The sequence below is a fragment of the Oryctolagus cuniculus genome, chromosome 3 (genome assembly GCF_051225735.1).
Source record: "Oryctolagus cuniculus isolate XC-2025 breed Fujian yellow rabbit chromosome 3, ASM5122573v1, whole genome shotgun sequence".
Lineage (NCBI taxonomy): Eukaryota > Metazoa > Chordata > Mammalia > Lagomorpha > Leporidae > Oryctolagus > Oryctolagus cuniculus.
The window spans coordinates 43,324,288-43,351,523 of record NC_142869.1 but is presented as its reverse complement, the minus strand read 5'-3'; the positions used below and the strand labels follow the sequence as shown (position 1 = coordinate 43,351,523).

General features: G+C 40.8%; 1 protein-coding gene across 1 annotated transcript in view; it reads right to left on the bottom strand.

The window, feature by feature from the left end:
• The window catches only part of PGAP1 (post-GPI attachment to proteins inositol deacylase 1), a 76,551-nt gene extending 54,800 nt beyond the window's left edge, over positions 1-21,751 (bottom strand). The window contains exons 1-4 of the mRNA XM_002712363.6: positions 21,387-21,751; positions 15,672-15,825; positions 10,792-10,967; positions 2,974-3,145 (exon numbers count right to left, since the gene is read on the bottom strand). Of these exons, the coding sequence (XP_002712409.2) occupies positions 2,974-3,145; positions 10,792-10,967; positions 15,672-15,825; positions 21,387-21,533 (649 nt within the window). The 5' untranslated portion in view covers positions 21,534-21,751. The remainder of the gene's footprint in view (positions 1-2,973; positions 3,146-10,791; positions 10,968-15,671; positions 15,826-21,386) is intronic.
• Positions 21,752-27,236: the final 5,485 nt, after the last annotated feature.

The following is a 27,236-nucleotide window of genomic DNA, read 5'->3' as shown; positions in this document are numbered from 1 at the left end:
TTCTGTAGTTTCTGTAGAACCACCACTGGCCACAACTCAGAGTTAGGATTATGCATACCTACCCTCAGAAGAACTAAGCCAGTTAGGCCCACAGAGGCCCTGGCATTGGGCTTGGGGCATATGGGCAAGAAATTATGGAGGCTTGATTACCTGGATCATAGTCTAAAAGTAATCGCATAAGCTACAAATGGGAAGGCTGCTTAGCCTGCACATTTCTCACACTTCAGAAAAAGGAGAGGAAGTGTTCTTTTCAGAAAAAGGAGAGTGCAGAGCCCAGTGCAGGGCATCCTTCCCTCTAAAAGCAGTAATATCACCAAGTACGGTTATAAACAGGCAATCTGCTTCTGAAGGTCTTCTGAGTCTCTCTTTCCCAAAACCTTAAAAACCCACTGCCCTCTGAATTAGTTCTTTTTTCATCCTAATCTTGACAATGCAATGAAAAATAAATGTGGAACAAAAAGAGGCTTACTAATTACAAGAAAGGTAGACCCAAAAAACACTTTCACTTGAGCCATCACCATCCTTCAAAATAATAAAACTTGAGATTACTAACATTCATCCCTCAAAGAATATTTTTAAATGCATTTTTATCCTTTAATTTTGTTTCTAAACCTATGGTCACTTATAATTATTAGAAGTAGTTGCTATTTAAACAATTTCACTGAAAAATTAAATTTTTGATATTAAAAGATTTTTACAAGCAAAGTTTCAAATGTAAATAATGGGGGAAAATCACACTTTTTTGAAAATACTGTTGCATCAGATATTTACAGCAAATAAATTATTCCCTTGCAATGCTGTTAGTTAAGGAGGACATTTTAGGGAACTACTTTGGTTTATATCCACTAGGGGATAGTTCTAACTTACCACAAAGAAATTTGTCATGAAAATCAGGATTATACAAATTTTGACAGATAAGAAGTTTATGTTTACCAACCAGGAAAAGTTATTTCTAATGACTGTTTCCTACTCATATAATAGTCCTATAAACAACAAAGGTAATAACTGACTTTGTCAAAAAAGTTAAGATAGTAGATATTTAATTCTTATTTTTTTTTAAAGATTTATTTTATTTATTTGAAAGACAGAGTTACAGAGAAGCAGAGAGAGAGAGAGAGAGAGAGAGAGAGAGAGAGAGGTCCTCCATCCACTGGTTCACTCCCCAGATGGCCACAACAGCCAGAGTTGCACCAATCAAAAGGTAGGAGCCAGGAGATTCTTCTGGGTCTCCCATACAGGTGCAGGGTCCCCAGGACTTAGGCCATTTTCTATTGCTTTGCCAGGCCACAGCAGAGAGCAAGATTGAAAGTGGAGTGGCCAGGAATAGAACCAGCACCCCTATGGGATGCCTGCACTTCAGGCCAGGGCTTTAACCCACTGTGCCACAGCACCGGCCCCTATTTGATTCTTATTCTGCATCATTATCACTATTGAATTATATGACACCAATCACAAACTCCTACTGTTCACTCAAAATTCCCTGCAACATTATAGTATTATCCATCACTTTATTTCCTATGTTATAGTAATGTACCTCAATCAAGAGACAGTACAGCACACAAAGGTTAAGGGGACAGCCCCAGCAGTAAACCTGTCACGGTCAAATGCTAACTCCAATGCTTTCTTGCTGTATGATGTTGGGACAATAACTTTATCTTGGCCCTTTTTTGGTATCAGATTAACTGCCAAGAGAATTAAGTGTGGTAATATATCATGTAAAGTCCTTAATTCTCAAAAAGAGTAACAGCCCAATAATATTAGTAATTTTACCTCAACTACAGGGATTTACTTATTTACTAAGTTCTATTAGTAATTAGAAAGTACTATTAAACACCCATTTATTTTAAAATTGGAGCAAGTGGTTAGCCAAAGAATTGAGACACCTACGTCCCATATCAGAGTATTTGTGCTCAAGTCCTGGCTCCAGCTTCCTGCTCATGTGTACCCTGGGAGGCAGCAGTGATGACTCTAGTAACTGGACTCTAGGATGGGAGACCTGGATGGAGTTTCCAGCTTCAGGCCAGTCCAGCACTGCCCCAGCCACTGCCAGCATTTGGAGATGGGGCCAACAGACATGCCTCTCAAATAAATAAAGGAAATTTTAAAATAAAAGCTAGGGGTTGGTGCTGTGGCGTAGCATGGAAAGCCGCCACCTGCAGTGCCGGCATCCCATATGGCCACCAATTCAAGACCCAGCTGCTCCACTTCCTATCCAGTTCTCTGTTATGACCTGCGAAAGCAGTAGAAGATGGCTCAAGTCCTTGGGCACCTGCACCCATGTGGGGGACTGGGTTCTAGTCCCGGTCAGGGCGCCGGATTCTGTCCCGGTTGCCCCTCTTCTAGTCCAGCTCTCTGCTGTGGCCCGGGAAGGCAGTGGAGGATGGCCCAAGTGCTTGGGCCCTGCACCAGCATGGGAGACCAGGAGGAAGCACCTGGCTCCTGGCTTCAGATTGGCGCAACGCGCCGGCCGTAGCGGCCATTTTGGGGGGTGAACCAACGGAAGGAAGACCTTTCTCTCTGTCTGTCTCTCTCTCTCTCACTGTCCAACTCTGCCTGTCAAAAAAGAAATTTAAAAATAAACAAAATAAAAAAATAAAAGCTACATATTGCTATTATTTTACTTAAATATAAGATAATTTTGAAGAAACCTGAAACAGTTAACAGCACAGAAATTTAAATGTATTTTAAGAAACAGGGAATTATCCTCTGGGAAAATGAAGCTGAAGCCCAGGAATTAAAAAGCACACGTCAAACATGTTAAGAAGTTATTCACAGAGAAAACTAAGAGTAATTCAATCATGGGCATAAGCTGAAAGACACAAGATGCTCAGTATTGGAGGTGCTGATCTGCAACGGAGCCATTGCCCACAGGGGAATTTGTGGTGCACCCTAAAGGGCACTGCTAGAGATTTACTTCACTAATCCCGAACAACAATGGGGAAGTCAGTCAGTGTTTACGTCAGCAGCACTCACCCGTGATGAAGCGATCTAATGGCATCACAGGAGCAACATGAGGTGTGGCCTGTGTAATAAGAAGGTTTATCAAATCTTGTTTAAAATTCTTCAGTGTAAGCAATGCTCTTGCAACAAGGCCACCCATAGAATGACCAATTATTGCCACACTTTTTGGAGCGAATTCTTGACCCTGTTTCAAAAAAAATCACCAAAGCATAATTAAGGTTTAGTTTAATAAAATATTAAAAAATATTCCTCTCTGCAGGAGCAAAGTTACAGAAAACAGGAAAGGTAAATTATATAATCTTTCATAATAAAGTACAAAAATATTTTCATATGATTTCAATTACTGTATTCATGCCATTTTGTGTTCTGCCAAACATTTTTAACAGGTATACTTTGGAGTTCTGAACCAAAATTGGAATACTTGATTTAGCAAATCATGTTCGTATCATTTGTTATGTTGTATATAATCTGAGGTATAACTATATTGATATAAGCCAGAATATTAGATTTTATAACAACAAATCATTAATTGCAACTGAAACCACAACCAAAAAAGTTGACAAATGTAGTTGCTATAGCAATATCCTACCTTATCATGTTAATATTTCTTAACTCACTGAATTGTTTCTCTACTGTGCACTAGGGTTTACCAGTAAATAAGCATTCCAAACATTCACTGACAACTATGTTTCAAATTAAAAGAATATAGATATTGCTTAATTGCTTTTTAAAATATCTTTTGTGTTTCCAGCACTATCCTCAGTCCCACTAACAAGCTTTGTTTTTTAAGTTTTATTTTTAATTGACACATGATCACACATATGTATATGGTACAATGTGATGTCCTGATCCATGTACACACTGTGCAATGATCGAATTGAATAATTAGCATATATATCACCTCAAACATTTAACATTTCTTTGTGGTGAGAACATACAAAATCCTCTCTTCTAGCCATTTTGAAATGTATATTATCTATAGAAGTCTTGCTGTGTAAAAGGGCACCAAACTTGTTCCCTCTAACTACAACACTGAACTTACTCACCTCTCCCCATTACCCCACCTCCCACCCAACCTCTGGTAATCACTATTCTAATATGAATTCTTTGAGACCAACTTTTTAAGAGACCATATATAAGTGAGATCATGTGGTATTTGTCTTTCTGTGTCTGGCTTATCTCACATAACATAATGTCCTACAGGTTCACCCACGTTGTTGCAAATAACAGAATTTCATCTTTTTTAATGGCTGAATATTATCCCAAATGTAAAAATATAACAAAGTTTCTTTATCCATTCAGCTATTGATGCATACTTAAGTTGATTTCACATCTTAGTTATTTTGAATAGTGCTGCAATAAAAATGGGGGTGCAAACATCTCTTCAATATACTAATTTCTTTTGCAAATATACCCAGTAGGATTGCTGGGTAACAGGGTAGCTCTATTTCTAACTTTTTAAATTTAATTTAAAAAATACTCTTGGGGCAGCGCTGTGGTGTAGCGTGTAAAGCTACTGCCTGCAGTGCCAGCATCCCATACGGGCACCTGTTTGAGTCCCGACTGCTATACTTCCAATCCAGCTCTCTGCTATGGCCTGGGAAAGCAGTAGAAGGCCCAAGTACTTGGACCCCTGCACTCATGTCGGAGACCTGGAAAAGGCTCCTGGCTCCTGGCTTTGGATCGGCTCAGTTCCAGCTGCTGTGGCCGTCTGGGGAGTGAACCAGCAAATGGAAGACCTCTCCCTCTCTCTCTCTCTGCCTCTGCCTCTCTGTAACTCTGCCTTTCAAATAAATAAATCATTTAAAAAACAAAACAAAAAAACTCTTAGGCCGGCGCCATGGCTCACTTGGCTAATCCTCCACCTGCAGCACCGGCACCCCGGGTTCTAGTCCCGGTCGGGATGCTGGATTCTGTCTCGGTTGCTCCCCTTTCAGTTCAGCTCTCTGCTGTGGTCCGGGAAGGCAGTGGAGAATGGCCCAAGTGCTTAGGCCCTGCACCCGCATGGGAGACCAGGAAGGGGCACCTGGCTCCTGGCTTTGAACAGGCGCAGCGTGCAGGCTGTAGCGGCCATCTGGGGGGTGAACCACCGGAAGGAAGACCTTTCTCTCTGTCTCTCTCTCTCACTGTCTAACTCTGCCTGTCAATAAATAAATAAATATCAATCAATAAAGTAATACTCCTATCCCCTCCTTGCCTTCTACTTTACTTAAAAAACTCTTAAAAACACAAATTTGAGAACATTTTTATTTTTATTTTTTAATTTTTTTTTAAGATTTATTTATTTATTTGAAAGGCAGAAAGAGAGATAAGGAGAAAGATCTTCCATCCAGGGGTATGATTTTTAAAATGTAATTTCTTTTTATTTGACAGATAGACAGTGAGAGAGACAGAGAGAAAGGTCCTCCCTCCATTGGTTCACCCCCAAAATGGCCGCCACAACTGGCGCTACACCGATCCAAAGCCAGGAGCCAGGTACCTCCTCCTGGTCTCCAACGTGGGTGCGGGCACCCAATCACTTAGGCCATCCTCCACTGTCCCCGCCCCCCCCCCCCGGGGTCACAGCAAAGAGCTGGACCGGAAGAGGAGCAACTGAAACCAGAACCCGGAACCCATATGGGATGCCAGTGCCACAGGCAGAGGATTAACCAAGTGAGCCACGGCGCCGGCCCCTAAAATATAATTTCTTATATAGACACACAATTCAAAAATTTGTGTTTCCTTTTCTGTTTTCTGAATTTGCCATTTTTAAAGAAATATGTGCATTTTATGTGGCATGCCAAAATTACTGGCATAATTGTTCAACGTGTTTTTTAAAAATTAAAAATTGAGGGGCTGACACTGTGGCATAGACAGTTAAGCCACTGCATGAAGGGCTGGCATCCTATATGGGCACCAGTTCGTGTCCTGGTTGCTCCTCTTCAGATCCAGCTCTCTGCCTGTGACGTAGGAAAGCACTAGAAGATGGCCCAACACCAGATGGGAGATCCAGAAGCAGCTTGTGGCTCCCGGCTTCAGATCGGCTCAACTTCAGCCGTTGTGGTCATTTGGGGAGTGAACCAGCGGAAGGAAGAGACCTTTATCTCTATCTCTGCCTCTGTCTGTAACTCTACTTCTCAAATAAATAAACAAAATCTTTTTAACAAAGCCCCTTAGATAGCTAAGGACCTAAATACTACTTGGTATTTAAATCAGAAATAATAGCACAATAATATATTCTTTTAGAAAACAAAGAAAGATAAAACACTTTCCAACTCATTTTAAGAACCAACATAACTCTGGCATTAAAACCTAGTAAATACAAGAAAAATAAATTATAGAACTATAGTCCTTAACTAAGGTGAAAAAATCCTTAATACATAGAAAATCAAATTCAGAAAGCAAAAATAAAACATGACTTTTTAGAATTTTCCTTTTTTCTTTGAGTGGTAGAGAGACATAGAGATCAAACTCCCATATGCTAGGGGACTTCCCAAATGCCCACAATGGCTGAAGCTAGGCCAGGCCAGAGCTGGGAGCTGAGCGCTCCATCCAGGTTTTCCACTTGGGTGACAGGGACCCCACCTACTTGCTGCTGCCTTCCAAGGTATGTAGTATAAGGAAGTTAGAGTTGAGACCCAGAGTCAAGACTCAAAACCAAGCACTCCAGTAATATGGGATGCAGGAATCCTAACCAGCAGCTTAACCACTCAGCCAAACACCCACCTCTCTTTATCTTTTGTGTATCTGCCTGCCTTACTATTGAGATTTGGACTTTTGTGTGTTTCCATGTTATCATTCGTTCACTTCTAATACAGGAATCCCTTAAGCATTTCTTATAGGGGTAGTCTGGCCATGATGAATTCCTTCAGTCCTTGAAAGTCCATTTCTCTTCTTTAAAAAAAAAAAAAAAAAAAAAAAAAAAAAAAGGTTTGTTTATTTGCGAGGCAGAGTTACAGAGAGAGAGAGAGAGAGAGAAAGAGAGAGAGAGAGGTCTTCCATCCGCTGGTTCGCTCCCCCAATGACCGCAATGGCCAGAGCTGGGCTGATCCAAAGCCAGGAGCCAGAAGCTTCTTCCAGGCACTTTCAAAATGGCCACAACAGCCAGGGCTGGGCCAGGCTGAAGCCAAGAACCAGGAGTTTCTTCTGGGTCTCCCATGTGGGTGCAGGGGTCCAAGCACTTGGGTCATCTTCCATTGCTTTCCCAGGCTATCAGAGCTGGATCAGAAACGGAGCAGCAGAGATTAGAACCGGTGCCCATATGGGATGCTGGCACCACAAGCGGAGGCTTAATCTACTACACCACAGCACTGACCCCTTCTTTTCATTTCTGAATGATAGTTTTGCTGAGTGTAATACTCATTTTTCACAATTCAGAATAGTTTTAAATTTATAAAACAAAAATTGCACAGAATTTCCATATACTCCATACTCTGCTTCCCTATTAACATCTTACACTGGTGTATTTGTCATAGGTAATGAACTACACTCAGCTTCTCCTAATTTTTTTAAGCCAAATTCCTACTATCCTTCCCAGCTTCTAGTATAGATCAGATTTTTGTTGTTGTTTCTTTAGCGTTCACATAAAAGAAAGAACAGGCAGCATTTGTCTCTGTGTCTGGCTTATTTTAACTCAACCTGTGCCATCCGTTTTGCTACAAATGACAGGATTTCATACTTTATAATGGCTGAAGAGTATTCCATTGTGCATATATATACCACATTTTTTTATCCATTCATCTGATGAATACTTTGGTTGAGTATCTTGGCTATGTTAATAGTACTGTAATTAACATAGAGGTGCAGGTAACCTTTTGATATATATAATGATTTCATCTATTTTGATAGTATTCTTGGCAATTTTCATTCAGAGCTTTGTGAACACTTCATCCTACTTTCCTGGACTACCGTTTTAGCCTAAAAATTTACTGTTAGTCATTTTGAAGGACTTTTTAGATATGGAATTTTAGAATGAGTCCCCTCAACACAAACATTTCAAGACCTTTAAGATGTTATTATTTTCTTTTATTACTTCTGATGAAAAATTAGTAGTAATTTTTTACTTTCTCTGTAAGTAAAGGATCTTTCTCTGGTTGCTTTTAAGATTTTCCCTTTATTTTGGTTTTCAGCAGTATGTCTATGATATACTTAGGTGTAATTTTCTTGTGTTATCCTACTATTTTATTTTTTTTGTTTTGATTTTTATTGTGGTTAAAAAACATAGCGTAAAATGTATCATCTTAATAATTTTTAACTCTCAGTCCAGTTATGTTAAGCATATCCACTTTTTTTTAACTTTTATTTAATGAATATAGATTTCCAAAGTACAGCTTATGGACTACATTGGCATCCCCCTCCCTCCCGATGACTGCCCTCCCACCCACAACCCTCCCCTTTCCCGCTCTCTCTCCCCTTCCATTCATATCAAGATTCATTTTCAATTTTCTATATATACAGAAGATCAGTTTAGTATACATTAAGTAAAGATTTCAACAGTTTGTACCCCCATAGAAACACAAAGTGAAATATACTGTTTAAGTACTTGTTATAGTGTTATCCTACTAGATACCTGTGGACTTCTTGGATCTATGGGTTGAAAATTTGAAGTCATTATTTCTTTGATTTCCCCTCCCTATTTTTCTTTTATCTAGGATTCCAATTATATATGTGCTAAGCTGCTCAGTGCACAGAGTTTCTCAGTCTCTGTCCTTTTCATCTTTTGATTATCTGTGTTTAATATCGATTAGTTTTTATTTTCCTGGATGATGCTGTGACACAGCAGGTAAAGCCACCACCTGTGACACCGGCATCCCACATGGGCACTGGTGTGAGTCTCGGCTGCTCCAATTCTGATCCTGCTCCCGCTAATGCACCTGGGAAAGCAGTGGAAGATGGCTTGGGCCCCTGCATACACAAAGGAGACCCAGAGGAACTCCTGGCTTCTAGCTTCAGACTGGCCCAGCTCCAGCCACTGCAGCAGACAGAAGATCTCACACTCTCTGTTAACTCTGACTTTCAAATAAATGAGTAATCTTAAAAACAAAAATATACAAAAACAAAAACAAAAAACCTAGTTATCTCTTCTGTAATCTTCAATCAGGTTTAAGCTTACTTGCTGAATTTTTCATCTCTAATACGTATAGTTTCAGTTCCAAACTTTCTCTTTCATTTGTAGTTGCCGTATCTCCACTGAGAGGCTCCATCTATTCCCTTATTACATGCATTTTTACTTTAAATCTTTAACTCTGTTTGAAATTTTTGAGGTCTGTATTTTAAGCATCATTAAGACGGACATTGAAGTAGTGCTTAATTTAGGACCAGAGTAGTCCTATTCTAAATTGTGTCCTTTCCGAGGTCTCAGCTGATAGTGCTCAGATAGTTTCTTCCACTCTAGCTGGCCAAAACTTCTATTTCTCTGCACTTCACGGCCTCTGAAATCTCAACTCATCTTCTAATTCCCCAGCAGCTGTTTTCTCCAGGACTTGCACAGTGTCATGTCAAGGGAGAAAGCAGCTCCAGCAGGTAGTTATAATTTAGTCCTAAGAACTGCTGGTACAGAATGATTTTTACTTTGCTTTGATGCTCTTTGAAATTCCTCTAAAGACATAATATTCCTTCTTCTTTCTTTTACCTTAGGTGGACACTCAGTGAGTATCAATGTACTCTCCTAGCTCTCTACCTACTTGCTCCATGGTCTTCTAAGCAGAAAGCTATGGCAATGACAAAACTCACTTTTTCAGAGAGCATGGTCCTTGGCCAACATCTGCAAATGGGTGCTTCAGGTATCTTGCTTAGTCTCAATAGAGTCTAATCTAGAATCTGTTACTCTACCATGGATAGAAGCAAAATCTGTACCAGTGGCTTTCAAGACAACCATTGTGCTCCTAATTTATATACAAAGTCAAAAATTTTTTTTCTTAGTTAATTAAAGGAAATCTTCTTGGGGAAGGTATTTGGCACATCATTTAAGATGTTGCATGAAATGACCCATATCCCACACGGAAGTTCCTGGTTCAAGTCCTGACTACCCTGGTTTTGATCCAGTTTCCTATTAATGTGCCCCAGTGGAGGCAGCAGATGATGGCTCAAATACTTTGGTCCCTGTCAACCAAGTAGGAGACCCAGATTGAGTTCCAGGCTCCTGACTTCAGACTGGCCAAGCCCTGGTTGTTGTGAGCATTTCGGAAATGAACAGTGAAGAGAAGATATCTCTCTTCCCCTCTCCTTCTCTTTCAAATGAAATGTAAATAATTTTTTAAGAAAATTTTAAAAAGGAAGGTTTCTTGTAAACTGAATTTAAACTTCAAAACCACCACCGAGTTCAAAATGCCAAGCTCTCAAAAAAAAACAGAAAAGAAAAAAATCAACAAAACACCTGTGTCATCTTTGCTTCAACTTCCATACAAACAAATACATGATTTAAAATATAGTGAAACCCAGTACTGTGGTACATTAGGCTAAGCCTCTGCCTGTGGTGTTGGCATCTCATATGGGCACTGGTCTGAGTCCAGGCTGCTCCACTTCCGATCCAGCTCTCTGCTGCAGTATGGGAAATCAGTAGAAGATAGCTCAAGTCCTTGGGCCCTGCATCCACGTGGGAGACCTGAAAGAAGCTCCTGGCTCCTGGCTTCAGATTGGCCCAGCTCCAGCTGTTGCAGCCAAATGGGGAGTGAATCAGTGGATGGAAGACTTTTCTCTCTGTCTGTCCCTCTCTTTCTGTCTGTAACTCTACCTCTCAAGCAAATAAACAGATCTTTTAAAAAATAACATAAAATATAGTGAGTCCCTTTAAAAAATAAAAGACGGTGACTGGCCACTATACCACTACAGAGCTGCATGCTCATCATTTACCTTGTAGAGTTTAAGAATTGTTTTAATGCACTCATGCACAAACTTGGTCTGCTTCTGAAGACTGCCACCATACAGTGCCACCAGTTCCTCATTGAAGTTCACACTAAAGAAGTCAAAGTGGTACTTGAAGTCAATGTCTTCTGCTTTTCTAAGTGCAATAGAGCCAATAGAACGAACTGCAGAGAAAAGTACACATTTACCAAAAAGTTTTAAAGTTTCATCCATTCTTGCTTCAAAATTTCTTAATAAATAACTTTATCATCCACTAATGGTACCAACATAGAAGAGCAAACAACAATAGCTGAATGCTTGGAATACAATATGCCCTAAATATTTTTTAATTAAATAATTAAAACACAAACAAGTCACTCATAGTCTATCACTTTCCCTTCATTTCAGGCAGCAATAGCTAAAAAGGAAGGTGAGGATTCTTTGGTGAATAGGAAATAAGAATTTATCACATTAATGAGGATTTTAAGAACAAGAAGGTTCCCACAAGAAATATCTGCTCATCACTTGGTTTGGATACTCACCCTTGACTTCTTTCTCTTGCACTTGACATCTAATCCATCAGTAAATCCTGCCAGGCTCTACCTTCAAATACATTCCCAGTTGAGGCTTCTCATCATTTCCACCCTACATCCCTAATCCACATACCATCACCTCTTGTCTGTCACTCCCAGTTTTTAAACATATACTAGACACACTAATTTACATATTATACAAGTTACCATGTAAAGTACCACCTCTAACATGCATCATACAGCCATATCTGAAGTTTAATGTTATCACATTTTTTAATCATCTCAAAAACAAAACTCTGTGACTATAAGCAATCAGCTTTCATTCCTCCACCTCTCCTAACCCCACAGCAAGCACTAATCTACTTTCTGTCTCTACAAATTTGCCTATTCTGGACATTTCATTTAAGCAGTCATATAATATATGGTCTTCTGTAACTGGCTTCTTTCACCTCCCATTACATTTTCAAGCTTCATCCATGTGTAGCATGTATCAGTACTTTATTTCCACTGTTTGGCTACTATGAGTAGCTTTTCATGGCTACTATGAACATTGGTATGTAAGTTTTTGTGTGGATGGACACTTTGATTTTTTCTTGAGTGTATACCTGAGAGTAAATTGCTTGGTCATATGACAGTTCTATGTTTAATACTCTGAGGAACTGCAAACTGTTTTCCAAAGTGGCTGCACCATTTACATTCCACCACAACTGTATCAAAAAGTTCCCAAATTTCTCTCCACATTATCCAATAGCTGCTAGTGTCTGTCTTCTTGATAATAACTATCTTAGTAGGTTGGAAGTGCTGACCATTTCAATTTTCATTTCTCTGGTGTCTCATATGTTCAGTATCTTCTCTGTTTCCAATCTTGCTCTTTTATAACAAATTCTCTTCAAAGCCAAGCCAGAATGATCATTTTTTAGAGTAAATATACCTACTAAATAGGTTAAAATTTTAAAATATGACAGCACCAATGTTGTTAAGGATGTAGAACAAAGGGAAATAGTAGTGGGAATACACATATAAGTCAGCACAGTCGGAATACTGTGAAAAGATACACAGGACATGGAATGAATGCCTGTAAGTATGCATCCTACGGAAATACAGGTTTATGTGTCCCAAGGTACATGTAGAAGAATATTCATTATTATTAATTTCCAATAAATGTAAACAACCCAAATGTCCAAAGACAGAATTGCTAGACTATGTTATGGTCATACAACAGAACAATATAGATCAAGGAAAATCTATGAGTCACAACTCATATGATAACATGAATGAATTTTAAAGATAATGCTGAGTGGAAGAAGACAGACACAAAAGAATACATACTTAATAATTACATATTACAAAGTTTAAAAATACCTCTAAATAAACAAGTTATATTAGGGAAGCATACTTAGGTATTACAGCTACAAAGAAAGTTAAGTAAATTACTGTCTTAACATTAGCATTCTGATTACATCTAGAAAGAAGAGAGGGAGTTTTAATCATGAAGGGACACAAGAAATTTCCAGGATTTTGTAAATCTTCTGCTTCTTGGCATGGGTTTTGGTTCTGTGGTAATTCACTTACAATAATTTTAAAGTGAATATCTATGTTCTATATATTTCTCTGAATATGTATAATATTTCAAACACAACAGTTAACAACAAAAAAAGATTACAAAATTTCTTACCCAAAGCTCTCTAACGGACCAAAATTCTAAGTCTTTTCCATAGCTTATATGATACAAAAATACTTTAAAAAGTTCATGGAAAATTAAATTAAAAGATAAGTTTATTTTGTTACAAAAAATTTGAAATCCATGCATAGTTCAGATTTTTCATAACACGCATTTTTCCATGAACTTTTTAGAAGACTCCTTATATTCAGAATTTCAAAATTTGTTTTTATTTTTTAATTTTAAATTTTAGCTATTCTTTAATATATTCAGTGATTTGTAGATACAATTCTAAGAATATAATGATATTCCCTTCCTCCCTCTCTCCCTCCTACCCTCACTTCTCCCTTTTATTTTAGTTTGAGATAATATATTTTAAAATTACATTACAGTGGCCGGCGCCACGGCTCACTAGGCTAATCCTCCGCCTTGCGGTGCCAGCACACCGGGTTCAGGTCCTAGTTGGGGCGCCGGATTCTGTCCCGGTTGCCCCCCTTCCAGGCTAGCTCTCTGCTGTGGCCCAGGAGTGCAGTGGAGGATGGCCCAAGTACTTGGGCCCTGCAGCCATGGGAGACCAGGAGAAGCACCTAGCTCCTGCCATTGGATCAGCGCGGTGCACAGGCCGCAGCGCGCCGGCTGCGGCGGCCATTGGAGGGTGAACCAACAGCAAAGGAAGACCTTTCTCTCTCTCTCTCTCTCTCTCAGTCCACTCTGCCTGTCAAAAAATAAAAAAAATTTAAAAAAAAATAAAAAAATTACATTACAGTAAAAAGGCTTAATCCTTCATCAAATAAGAAGCTTAACATGTAAAAAGCTTTTACTATTTCCACTAAACCTTAGTGGAAATATAGATAATGGCTATAAACAATAACTGAATACAAAAATACAAAAATTTCTCCCACATTGTATTATTTTAAAATAATAAGATCATTATAATAGTATAATATTCTTAACCATTGATTTGACAAAGTTATAATACAAAGTTTTACAAAACTGTATTTGCAGCAATACTGATATACACAGACATTTCTTTTTTCTTTCCTTTTTTATTTTTAAATTTTAGCTCCCACATACAAGGGAGAACACGCAGTAATTGTCTTTCTGGGTCTGGCTTATTTCACTCAATATGATTTTTTTTTACATTTATTTCATTTTATGTTTTATTTCATTCTTTTTTATAGCTGAATAATATTCCATTGCATATATAAACATTTATCCATTCATCTGACGATGAACACCTTGATCAGTTCCAAATTTTGGCTACTGTGAACTGTGCTACTATAAACATGGTAGTGCAGGTATCTCTGAAACACTGTGTTCAAGTATATACCCAATACTAGGATTGCTGGATCATATGGCAAGTCTATTTCTAGTTTTTTAAGAAATCTCCACACTGTTGTCCAGTGTCTGCATTAATTTACATTCCCACCAACAGCACATAAATTATCCACTTTGTCCACATCCTTGCCAGCATTTGTTACTCCCTGTGTTTTGGATTTTAGCCATTTTGTCAGCGGTGATTTTAGCCATTCTAACAGGAGTGTCAAAATTTGTTGGCACCAAAACAAACTTCTCTTTTCATTCCATTTTCCCATGGACTTTCTGAAGTAACCACGTATAACTTGTGGCTACTCTTCTATTCTCATTTCTCTTTTCTTAATCTAGTCACAGTGCCTTGGATCAGCAGGCATGTGCCAGCCTCAGAGCCTTCCCCCAGTCACACCCAATCCCTTGTTACATTCAAACCTCTTGCCAAATGTCATCTCCTCAGTGGCCTTCCCTGATTACCTAGTATAAACTAGCCACCTCCAAAACTGTTCAACATCTATCCTCTTCCCTATTTTTCTTTAAAATTTAACGTTATTAACATATTTGTCTGATGACTATCTTCCCAGCAAGAATTTAAGTTTGAGGAAGCAAAGACTACCTCTCTTGCTCTGCTTTAAATCCCTAGTACTAGGAATATTGCCTGGTTCATTGTAGGTAGTCCATAAAAAACTGCTAGACGAATAAACAAGCACATAAGTAATTACAGTACATGTTGAAACAATTCTAGTCTCATTACATAGCAACTCTCATCCATTTAATAACCAAGAAAGCAGATTTTAGTTGAAAATAAAATTACTTCCAGATTACTTGGCTGCTAAGTGAGAAATAACTGCAATATCTCTAAGTCAACATTCAGTTAGTAATCTGTACATATAACTGTAAACTGTACATAGGATTTCCCTACTCTGTGTTCCCCTCAGTACCTCTACATCTAACTTCAAAAGCTCCAAAAGGAAGAAACCAATCTCCTCTTTTGTTCAGCATAACATAAACCATGAACGGACTTCCCTAATCATTGCTTCAAGTTCTATTCTTTGTACATTCTATTTCCAACAGAAACAATTGGCTAAATGGATTCCTGAAATCCCAACACCTATGTATCCCACCTCACAATTCTTTCTTCCCCTCCTTACTCTTTGCAAAGTAGTCTTCAATTGCTCTTTTTGCAAAGTAATCTTCAATTGTTCTTTTCCACGAACTTCTCACATGTACATTCTCTCAGAGAAAATGTCACATATTTGGGTCTCCTAATAAGCACAACACAGTACTTAATATGGAGTAACCATTTTATTCACTTTATCTGATTCACTGAGGATGCACGATTCAAATACTTCAATTTAACTTTAGACCTTTCAAAATTTACTTACCCTGTTTGTAACTTCCAGCATTACCAGGAAGAAAGAGAACTGGAATACCCGTCAAAGGGAGAATTTTGTGTTCCTCAGCATAGGATCCTTCTCCATAAAGATATAACTCATATGCTGGATAGCGTTTTGCCAGTTTCTTTGGAAGTTCTATTTTCTATAAAAAAGAAAAAGCACTTTCACTTTAAACATTTTATAAATACAATTCAGCCTCATTGCATGTAATTCTGAATTATACAATCTGAAATAGCATACTATAAAATATTACTGATGATAAAACCACACCTAATGCACAAAATAAGTTATAGGTTTTTCATATAGAGAATTATTCCAGAACTACATGAGTTTTGATGAACCATATAGTCTTCAGAAAAGTGTAAAATGAGACCCCTAAAATTCTAATGAATACAAGTTACGAAAACAGCCCCTGGCAATGACAGAAAAGCACTGTTTGTCAGAAAATTAAATGTTAACACCACTGGAAATATACTTTATTTAATATCAGTACCAATTACACTTAGAAATGATAAAAGCTTTCTATTATCAAATCAATTCCTTTTTTGCAAATTTAAACTGTTTCTCCTTTCACTCAAACCCAACAGTATATTTCAGCTGTAACACCTTCAAATGAAAGTAAGTTTGTTCTATAATACAAATCTCTGACTTCTCAATTAATTATGTTTTGACCTGTAATCTGTCCAACAAATTAATCTGGTCCTGACAGCCATGTTTTGGTCAAGACACATATACTCTTCTTACCATAAACATTTCAGTTAATTAGCATCTGCTTCACTTTTCATGGATCAGGTGCATGGTTTGTCAGCAAGCATTAAACTACTCTGTAATTTATATTACTGTATGGCAAAGGAGCCATGGGTTTGTATTTTTTTTAACATAATATAAATTAGGTCATCACAAAAAGGTAGGCATCTATATAAGTAGTACTAAAGAGTAAGCTTTTCTGGTTTTTTTTTTTTTAAGGATATAACCCATTAGAATTGAACCAATTACACCGGACAATAGATTTTACTTAAGTAGACAATAATAGATTAATAATCTGTGGGGCCGGAGCTGTGGTATAATGGGTAACATAAACCTCTTTCAAAAAACAAAAATGCTAACAAACTACCAAGTGCCCAAAAAATTCTGATTTAAGAAACTAAAATATTTTATGATATATTTTTCAATTGTGAATTAAAACTGCAACAAAAAAAAAGTCTGATCTCCATTACTAACCAAACAGAAAAACAAATTTTTTTTTTTAATCAAAAAGAACACAGGCAGTTTTAAAAGTCTTACAAAGAGCTGTTAGCTCTTTGTTCACCAACCCCTAAGAACAACCCTAGGGACTCTAGTTTGATTTGAAAAAATAAAGATCTCAGGACAAATGAATCATTCAGATTGATCTCCCCTTGTCATAATTCCCCTGCTACAATTCATAGACTGAATTGTTAAGAAAAAACCTTGCTGAAGCATACATCATATGTGTTTTCTCACTGCATACGTATTTAAGGCTTAAAGAAAGAAAGAACTTAAAAATCTGGCTCTAATTATTCTTCCATACTTTCTCATAACTTACACGTCATTTTTTTTCTGACAGGCAGAGTTAGACAGTGAGAAAGAGAGACAGAGAGAAAGATCTTCCTTCCGTTGGTTCACCCCGCAAATGGCTGCTACGGCTGGCTGGTGCGCTGTGATCCAAAGCCAGGAGCCAGGTGCTTCTCCTGGTCTCCCATGCGGGTGCGGGGCCCAGGCACTTGGGCCATCCTCCACTGCCTTCCAGGGCCACAGCAGAAAGCTGGACTGGAAGAGGAGCAACCGGGACAGAATCCGGACCCCCAACCGGGACATGGGGTGCCGGTGCCGCAGGCAGAGGATTAGCCTAATGAGCCGCAGCGCTGGCCACACGTAATGTTTAAGATTCAAGAGGGTGTACCATTGGTCCTTCAGCCATCCAGTTGCCCTAGCTAAGAGGGACGAATATTATCAGTTTGTGCCTGCAAAAATATTTTAAATGTACACCAGCAATGTTACATATATTCAATCTAATATATCTATAGTTTATTTTCTTCTCATATAAATAGTAGTATATTACATATATTTCACATGCAATGTGCTGGGTGCCTTTTTACCTTCACATATGCTATATATACTTGCAATTTTCTTATTTCTGCACTGTATAAAATATATACCCTGAATAGCTCAATCCACTAAAATCTTTCTAATGCCAGTGAATATCCAATACAAACTTGCATGCTCTCTCTTCTCTGAAGACTACTGTAAACATTCTCTTAGGATAAAATTACAACGCCACATTATATTGTAACTATATATTACATTCCTGTCTCCCTTCTTATATCATAAAAACATAAAAGCAAAAGGTTTGATTTGCTGCCAATTCCCTCTCATCCACACTAAGTATCTAGATATACCTAGCATAAAGTAGTCATTAAATAAGACTTGCTAAATAAACACCCCACTTTATTAACAAAATACAATTTATATTTTTAAGATTTATTTATTTATTTGAGATGGAGAGCAACAGTGAGAAGGAAAGACAGGGAGAGAGATCTATCACTGGTTCACTAACCAAATGGCCACAGAAGACAGGTCTAGATTAGGTAGAAGTCAAGAGCCAGGAATTCCACCCTGATCTCCCACATAGCCAGCAAGGGCCCAAGCACCTTGGCCATCCTCTGCTGCCTTCCCAGGCCCAATAGCCAGAAGCTGGATCAGAAGCAGAGCAGCCATGATCCAAACCAGCACTCCAACATGCGATGTAGGTATTCCAAGCAGCAGTACAACCCACTGTGCCACAACACTGGTCAGTTTCCATTAAGAGCTACCATGCAATAACAGATATGAGGGGAGCCAAACACACTGCTGTATGAGACAACTCAAAGTCTTCTCAAAACTACCTTTCTCGGCCGGCGCCGCAGCTTAATAGGCTAATCCTCCGCCTTGCGGTCGGGGCGCCGGATTCTGTCCTGGTTGCCCCTCTTCCAGGCCAGCCCTCTGCTATGGCCCGGGAGTGCAGTGGAGGATGGCCCAAGTCCTTGGGCCCTGCACCCGCATGGGAGACCAGGAGAAGCACCTGGCTCCTGGCTTCAGATCAGCGCAATGCCCCGGCCGCAGTGGCCATTGGAGGGTGAACCAACAGCAAAAGGAAGACCTCCATTGGAGGGTGAACCAACGGCAAAAGGAAGACCTTTCTGTCTCTCTCTCATTGTCCACTCTACCTGTCAAAATAAAAAAAAAAAAACTACCTTTCTCTAAAATAGTCCTCTGCCAGATAAAAGTTTTGCCTTAGAACCATAAGGCAAAAAGCTTTAAAGGACAATGTATACTTTTGCCTGATGGACTTGAGTTCATAAGATGTTCAGTAAACTCTGAATGATGAATCTAGGAAAATCGTAAGTAGAGGATGAATAAAGATAATTAACTTTCAATTCAAGCTTCATTTTTGCAAAGAATTTCAAATTCCTGCACACTTTTATTTTAATGGAGAATAAAACTGATAACACTTCAATTTCCTTTTCATTTTCTCTTTGCTGGATAAAAAGATGCAAGTGAGCAGTAAAAACGAAGAAAGGCATCAAGAAAGAGAAGAAAACTCAATGATGAGGACATCACACATGTTGGTTATTAAGCTGTGCACAATTAGAAAGCTGACTATAAACTATAGTTAGAAATAAGCAATACCTAAAATACCTTTAGAACATTTTTATACATGAAAACTACTTGGTTCTTAAAAGAAGGATCTCGTTTATACAGAAATCTAAGTAGCCATATTAAAAATTACTCTTCTATAAGCAGATTTTAATTGTATTTGCCAAATAAAACAACCTCATATGCAAAATAAAAGGATCAAGAGTCAAATATAAATATCGTAATGAACAAAGCTTTGTATAACAAAAAATCTGCTGAAGATATAGATCAAAAACCCCTGCCACTGACATTATTAATATACTAACAGAGTTGTATCACCCCCAGAAAGGCAATCTGAACCAAAATAACTACAGATTACTCAACCATAACAAAAAAGCCAAATGGCACTTTTGCATGAACTACATCAATTTCTGTCTGTCAGGTCAATTTTATGAGGAAGGACTGCAACTGTGAGATCCATATGCTTTGTTCCCAACACCAAGGAAAGCAATTTTTACTACTGCAAATACTAATATAGCTCCAATAATTCTAGGCAATCCAAAAATAAGTGGGAATTAGCACTATATTGTTCCAAAATGATTTTATTTTAACCAAACTCTTCAATGCAGTACAAACTAAAGTGACCTACTTCAATTATTGGGAGTTACCTAATTATAAACCATAGACAATAAAAGGGGATTATAATAGCTCTATTTCTAGTTTAAAAGAAAAAAGAAAAAGCCCATGTCCTTAACTGCACAGCCTCTGATGCATTTTTCGAGCATTCTGGCTCACACATGGACAAAATTAACTAATGTGTTAAAATATTCCCCTTCAAACGTTTCCACTCCCTTACAATCACAGATGCAATACCAAGGTAAGGATCTCAAAACAAGTGAAATCCAAATTTCCTAGAATTTTATCCATTAAAAAGGATGCTCTTCAGCAGTTCAAACGGTAGTTTCCCAATCTAAATAGTAAGCAGCATAATCAAATAACACATTTCCTCCATAAAATCTTGTACAAAGAAGCAATCCCAAATCACATTCTCCTAAAGCAAAAAATCTCCTATGGTTTTAAAAGTATACAAAAAAATGCATTTTATGCGTATGTATGAGTCCATATACATTTTATGGAAGTTAAGAGATGCACTCAGAAAAAAAAATTCATCATTCAGGAGAGATTTCTATGGACAGTTGTGTAATGTGTCACCATCTCTTTTTACAGCTGGTCATGAATGAAATTCTAGATTCTACTACGTCGAACTAACGAAGCAATTAATTGGGAACATTCAAATAGAAAAGAAGAGGTGAGGCGGAGTAGAGGGAGAAAAAGAGCCGGTTCTCGCTCCAGTTGAGAACACAGGGAGAAAACAAAAATAACAGTGCGAAACAGATTCTGCATGCAACTGGTAAGAGGCCCGGCTGCTCGGCGAACTGCAGAAACACAGGTGTGCTCGCACACGCACGGAGCCAGACCTCCCGAAACAGGTGGACCCATAACATCCCTGCACGAAGGGGAACCCGGAGAGTTTCCAGTGCAATTATTTACCAGGTCCCGTTTCGCCCACAGTAGAACCCTGGGGCCTCCACGACAGCCTTGGCAACTATCTAGACCGTATTCTCGTGCGAGCGCACTCTGCAGAGTCTCGGTTCCTTTCTAGAAGAGCGAGATCTGACGTCCAATGCTCCCAGCGCGTGGGAAGCGAAGGAGGGGCCCGGGGGCACCTGTTCAGGCAGGAACGCGAGGAGGGAAGGTGGGGTTTGGATTTGGGAAGAAGGGCTGAGGTGAGCGAAGGATGCGGAGCTAGGGAGGGAGCAGAGGGGCAAGGGAGTCCCTACGGCGAGGCCGGGGAGGACGCCCGGGGAATCATCTGTCAAACACCCCACCACGAAGAGAGCACACAAAAGGCAGGTGACCCGGGGGTCTGCGGAGCCTTCCGGGCAGAGGAAATACAGACGAGGTTTGGACGAGGGACGCCTACACAGAACCAAGGTGGCGGGAACCAGCGGCAGCTCCAGGCTCCAGGGGTCGCGAGTCCCGGAGCACTCCGGCGAGGCACAGTCTTACCTGATACTCCGGGTACTCAAACATGTAGCTCATACTGCACTTGTTCTCCTCGAAGCCGAAGAAGACATCCCACAGCCCCACAGTCGCCATGAAGACCATAAACACGTAAAACGCCAGGTTCCAGAGGTTGACTGAGTGAAGAAACATGGTGCTGCCGCCGCCGCCGCCGCCGCTGCGGGGCCAGCAGCCCACACGGAGCGAGACGGAGAACGCCCGGCTACCAGCGCCGGAGCCGAGCCGGAGCAGCGCGCGCGTGCGCGTAGCCAAGCTGCCCGCGCGCCCGCCACGCAGTGCGCCTGCGCGCAGCCCGCCCGGCGCGCCTCCGGCCTGGAGTCTCGGGGAGAGGAGGGTGGAGGCGGTGTTTTCAGCGGGAGCGCGAATCTGCGAGGAGAAAGAGCGAGAAAGTAGAGTGGGCTGGGCTGGGCTGGAGGGTGTAGGGAAAAAGGGGAGGGGGCGAGGAGAGGGAAAAAGGGGAGTGAAGGGTGAGGAGGGGCAAGAGAGAGGGGGATGGGAAGCGCCATGGGAGCGCTGGAGGCGAGAAGAAGGGCTGGGGGATCGGTGGGGAGTGGGTTAAACGTGGAGAAGGGGACTGAGCCCCGAGAGACCATCAATGACCGTGAGAGGCCAGGCATGGGGAGGAGGCAGCCAGGGCCGAGTGACCACCAGCTGTCACCTCGCAAACACCTCTCCCTGCTGCCCTTTAAAAACCTTTCCCGTTCCGTTTTGGCCTCCACGATTTGGGTTCTCCGTCTGTAACAGCGCACTCACAGTCCTGTGGACCGGTTAGCTGGAGGAGGGAAGAAATGGCCTTCCTCCCTCTCGGAGCGCCGATTTCGGCCCACTAGGTAACAGCGCCCCAAATCACCAGCTTCTTAAAAAACCAAAACCCCAACAGGCCGCCGAGATTGTCCTCTGGGGCACAGCATGAAAGCCGGACTCGAAAGAACCGGCCTTACTCGTTGGCAACGTTGCCCGAACGTCCATTAGCACCGACGCCCCCAGCAGGTACACCTGCGTGATGGGTTGGGCGCTGACTTGCCCTGCTCCAGGGAACCCGGCCCACGCTCACGGGAGGCGGGTTCGCTCAGGCTTCCACTCAGACTCCAAGCGACTTGATTGATTTTGCATAATTTGGTTTTGCACGAAGCAAGGGATACGTGGCAGCTGAAAACCGTTCATAATCGGTAGGAGTGTTAGAAGGAGAAAGACAGGTATGGCTCGTTAAAGCGGACCCATGGCAGACTGTGTGTGTGCTTCTAACTGAAGAATTCCCCTTAGAATGGTTTTGACGCTGACAGAAGTGATCCTGAAAGTCTAGATGTTCTTTACACGAAACAATTGCAAGTCTAAACAAATACAGCCAGCTACTAGTTAAGGAATGTTGAAGAAAGAAGAAATGGGGAACTGCAGAGAGGAGGCTCTTTGCATGTAGGGAGATAAATTTGGAAGAACAGGAGTAACAGGTCTGAGACGGGACCATTGATACTATTGATCAGGAGGGTAATTGTTAAATAATATGAGTAACCTGAGATGTGTACTGTATGAAGTTCCCTGTATGGTGGTGAGTTCACTTGAGAATGTTTATGTCTTTAATATTCTGTTGATAGGATTAGGATGTGTTAAATTTGACATGCTTGGATCAAGAAAAATCCATTTGGATAAGCAAGATGGGGAGAGATAAGTGTGACAAACGAGTTTATCACAGGCTCACTTGGCTAATCCTCCGCCTGCGGCGCCGGCACCCCGGGTTCTAGTCCTGGTTGGGGCACCGGATTCCGGCTGCTGCTCCTCTTCCAGTCCAGCTCTCTGCTGTGGCCCAGGAAGGCAGGGGAGGATGGCCCAAGTGCTTGGGCCCTGCACCCACTCCTGGCTTCGGATCAGCGCAGCGCGCCAGCCACAGCAGCCACTGGGAGGTGAACCAACAGCAAAAGGAAGACCTTTCTCTCTGTCTCTCTCTCTCACTGTCCACTCTGCCTGTAAAAAAAAAAAAAAAAAAAAAAGAGTTTATCACAGTTTCACAGTTTCAACATAGTTCAGCCCACAAAAGAGAGCACCTGCAGTGTGGGCAGACTCTCCAGTTCATGCAGAGGATTACAAATCACTTGGGGGAGGATTTGAGTTATAGATAAAAAGGGGAATACATTGAATTACGAACTCGAGAACATCACAGACAGAACATCTTTTAGCATATTATGAGCAATATTATGACAAATCAAACGTGAGTGCACACTCCCTTATCTGCGTATTCCGGTGCTTCTTAAACTTAATGTGCATACAAATCCCTAGGAGATTCTGTTAAAAATCAGGGTGATTGAATAATGCTACCATGGGGCCCAAGGTGCATTTCTCACAGAACTCCTAGGTGGTGCTAATTATGCCAGTCAGTGGACAGCACTGAATAGCAATGATCTGTTCTGCCAGAGCATTCGCTACATGGAGAAATCCCAGAGCCTAAGATGACAGACATAACTCTTCTGGTGGCTTTCATAAATTGTGGCAACCTACTGCCTTGATTATCCAGTCAAGTGGGATAGAGACAATGGATTTTTTACATTTGTCATCTTTCTATTCTTCTTTTAAACTTTTTTTATCCCCATCATTTCTCCATCGTGACTTCTGTTTATAGCTAATATACCCCTACTGCACATCACTTCAACCACTCTACCAGTCTGTCAGTTTCCTCAAACTAATTTATCCGATTCACAAACACACAACCATGAGTCAGTATAGTCTGGCTCTGAGCTCTGACATTAATGGATTGAAGCACTTATGGAAAATATGATAAAAATCATTTGAACTACTGTTCAAACACTTGTACATGTTTCTAGTCAACTTCCTCTCCTTCAGACCAGCATTCTTAAGCTACCAATTCTCTTCCTTCTTCTTTTATATAGATTAGTACATACCATATCTCCATATTTACTGACATTTTGATTTTCAGGTGCATATTGCTTCACCTCATTCCCAACTTCATTTTTAATTTAGTTTACCCAGTTTTAATTCATTTAATACAATGAAAGTTCTTGGAAGAATGTCTAGCATTATAAATGCTAGTTGGATTTTAGTTGCCATTCTATTCCTTATTCTTTTCAGGAAATCAATTCTGTCAGTTAAAGTCTCTGTCAATCTCTCCCATTCTATCTTCTCTAATGCATATAAATATGCTTAGGTTTTGCATCTGCAGCCCTTCTCATCCCAGTCAGGGTTCCTAAAGAAGTGATATATACTTATCTCCAATTTCTTGTGTTCTATGTGTGCCTCAACACTATAATTTTTGTTCCCTCATCCACCCAATGAAACTTTTCTTGCAAAGGTAACCACTGACCTGTTAGAAAATCCAACTAGGGGACCACCTGCAATGCTGGCATTCCTTCTTGCTCATTCAAATCCCAGCTGTTCCACTTCCAATCCAGCCCCCTGCTGATGGGTCAAGGAAGTCAGCAGAGGATGGCCCAAGTCCTCAGTCCCATGCCATCTACATAGAAGACCTGGGTGGGGTTCCAGGCTCCTAGTTTTGACCTAGGCCAGCCCTGGCTGTTGCACATATTTGAGGAGTGAACTAGTGGATGGAAGATCTCTCTCTGTCTCTCCCTCTCCCCTCCCAATTTTGCCTTTCAAATAAATCTTTTAAAAGAAAAATCCAGGACGGCACCATCCCTCACTTGGCTAATCCTCCGCCTGCGGCGCCAGCACCCTGGGTTCTAGTCCCGGTTGGGGCGCTGGATTCTGTCCCGGTTGTTCCTCTTCCAGTCCAGCTCTCTGCTGTGGCCCGGGAGGGCAGTGGAGGATGGCCCAAGTGCTTGGGCCCTGCACCCGCATGGGAGACCAGGAGGAAGCACCTGGTTCCTGGCTTCGGATCCACGCAGCACGCACCAGCTATAGTGGCCATTTGGGGAGTGAACCAACGGAAGGAAGACCTTTCTGTCTCTCTCTCTCACTGTCTAACTCTCTGCCTGTCAAAAAAATTAAAAAAAAAAAAAGAAGAAAAATCCAATTGATATTTTTGTCTTGATCTTTCTTCTGAATTTGCCACCTTCTTAAAACACAGTTCTTCATTGTCTTCCTTAACCCCATTTTCCTACTCATGTGGCCTCTCAGTCTCCATCCCATGTAACCTACTTCTGCCCATCCCTTAAATGTTATTAGTCCCATGATTTAATTCACAGACATCATTCTGCTTTCCAACATAAAATCCAGTGATTCCTTAGTGCTTAGACTCTAGTCAGGATTCCATTGGTTGTGAGAAACACAAACATTTAGAAGGGATTTTTTTTTTTTTTTTTTTTTTAATAAAAAAGATGTCAGGACTTCAGGATAAGCTAACAAGTCAGGAAACACTCTACCTTCAGGGCACACACAGCTCCCTCATGGCCATTTGCATTTCCAGAGCTAGCTGACCTTTCAGCTACTCACCCTGACTACAAATCCTCTCATCGGTGTAGTGTGGAATCCTGCTTTGGAATAGGGGTGGAGGGTGTCGCTCTCATCTAGTCTAGATTTTGTAGTAAATAGGATTGGAAAAAGAAGCCCAGAACTACAGTAGTCAAAAATAGACAAAGGAATGGAGTTTAATGCAGTAGATAAGTGGAAACTTGAACATTTATAAAACGGGAAGTATTAAAAGCTAATCGTTCAGATCGGCGCGGCGGCTCAATAGGCTAATCCTCCACCTTGAGACGCTGGCACACCAGGTTCTAGTCCCGGTTGGGGCGCTGGATTCTTTCCCGGATGCCCCTCTTCCAGGCCAGCTCTCTGCTGTGGCCCGGGAAGGCAGTGGAGGATGGCCCAAGTGCTTGGGCCCTACACCCCATGGGAGACCAGGAGAAGCATCTGGCTCCTGCCTTCGGATCAGCGCGGTGTGCCGTCCGCAGTGCGCCAGCTGTGGTGGCCATTGGAGGGTGAACCAGCAGCAAAAGGAAGACCTTTCTCTCTGTCTCTCTCTCTCACTATCTACTCTGCCTGTCAAAAAAAAAAAAAAAAAAAAAAAAAGTAATCATTCAAAAACACTCATCTTACATCAATGTCTAGCTGGAATGAACAGCATGGGGTACTCATCCATTCTCACAGGAGGGTGTGGATTTAGTCCAGGTAGAAGGATCAAGAAACAGTTCATTGTACTCTCCATTATAAAGAAATATAAAGAATATTTGCCTAAGTAATGAAGAATAGCTCAAATAACTAATATGGAGACATCTCCAGGATATATTGTTAAGGGAACAAAATAAGACAGAACAGTTACATGCTCCTATATTTAGTGTAACACAGAGAAATACTGAAGAATAAATGAAATGTTATCAGGATGCAAAGGGAATGATGTAAAGGAGGCCAGAGTAAGAAAATACTTCTCTATTGATTTTTTTCTTTTTATTTTCTGACAAAGAACCATAAAATGCAATGATCAATCAAAACAGTTTAAAATCCTATAATTAAAAACTAACTGAAGGCTGGCACCGCGGCTCACTAGGCTAATCCTCCGCCTTGAGACGCTGGCACACCGGGTTCTAGTCCCGGTCGGGGCGCCAGATTCTGTCCCGGTTGCCCCTCTTCCAGGCCAGCTCTCTGCTATGGCCTGGGAGAGCAGTGGAGGATGGCCCAAGTGCTTGGGCCCTGCACCCCATGGGAGACCAGGATAAGCACCTGGCTCCTGCCATCAGATCAGCGAGGTGCGCCAGCCGCAGCGGCCATTGGAGGGTGAACCAACAGCAAAAGGAAGACCTCTCTCTCTCTCTCTCTCTCTCTCACTGTCCACTCTGCCTGTCAAAAAAAAAAAAAAAAAAAAAACTAATTGAAACAGTGAATTTAACTATGTAAGGTTAGCTTAAAATAATAATAAATTTCAGAAAACAGTAC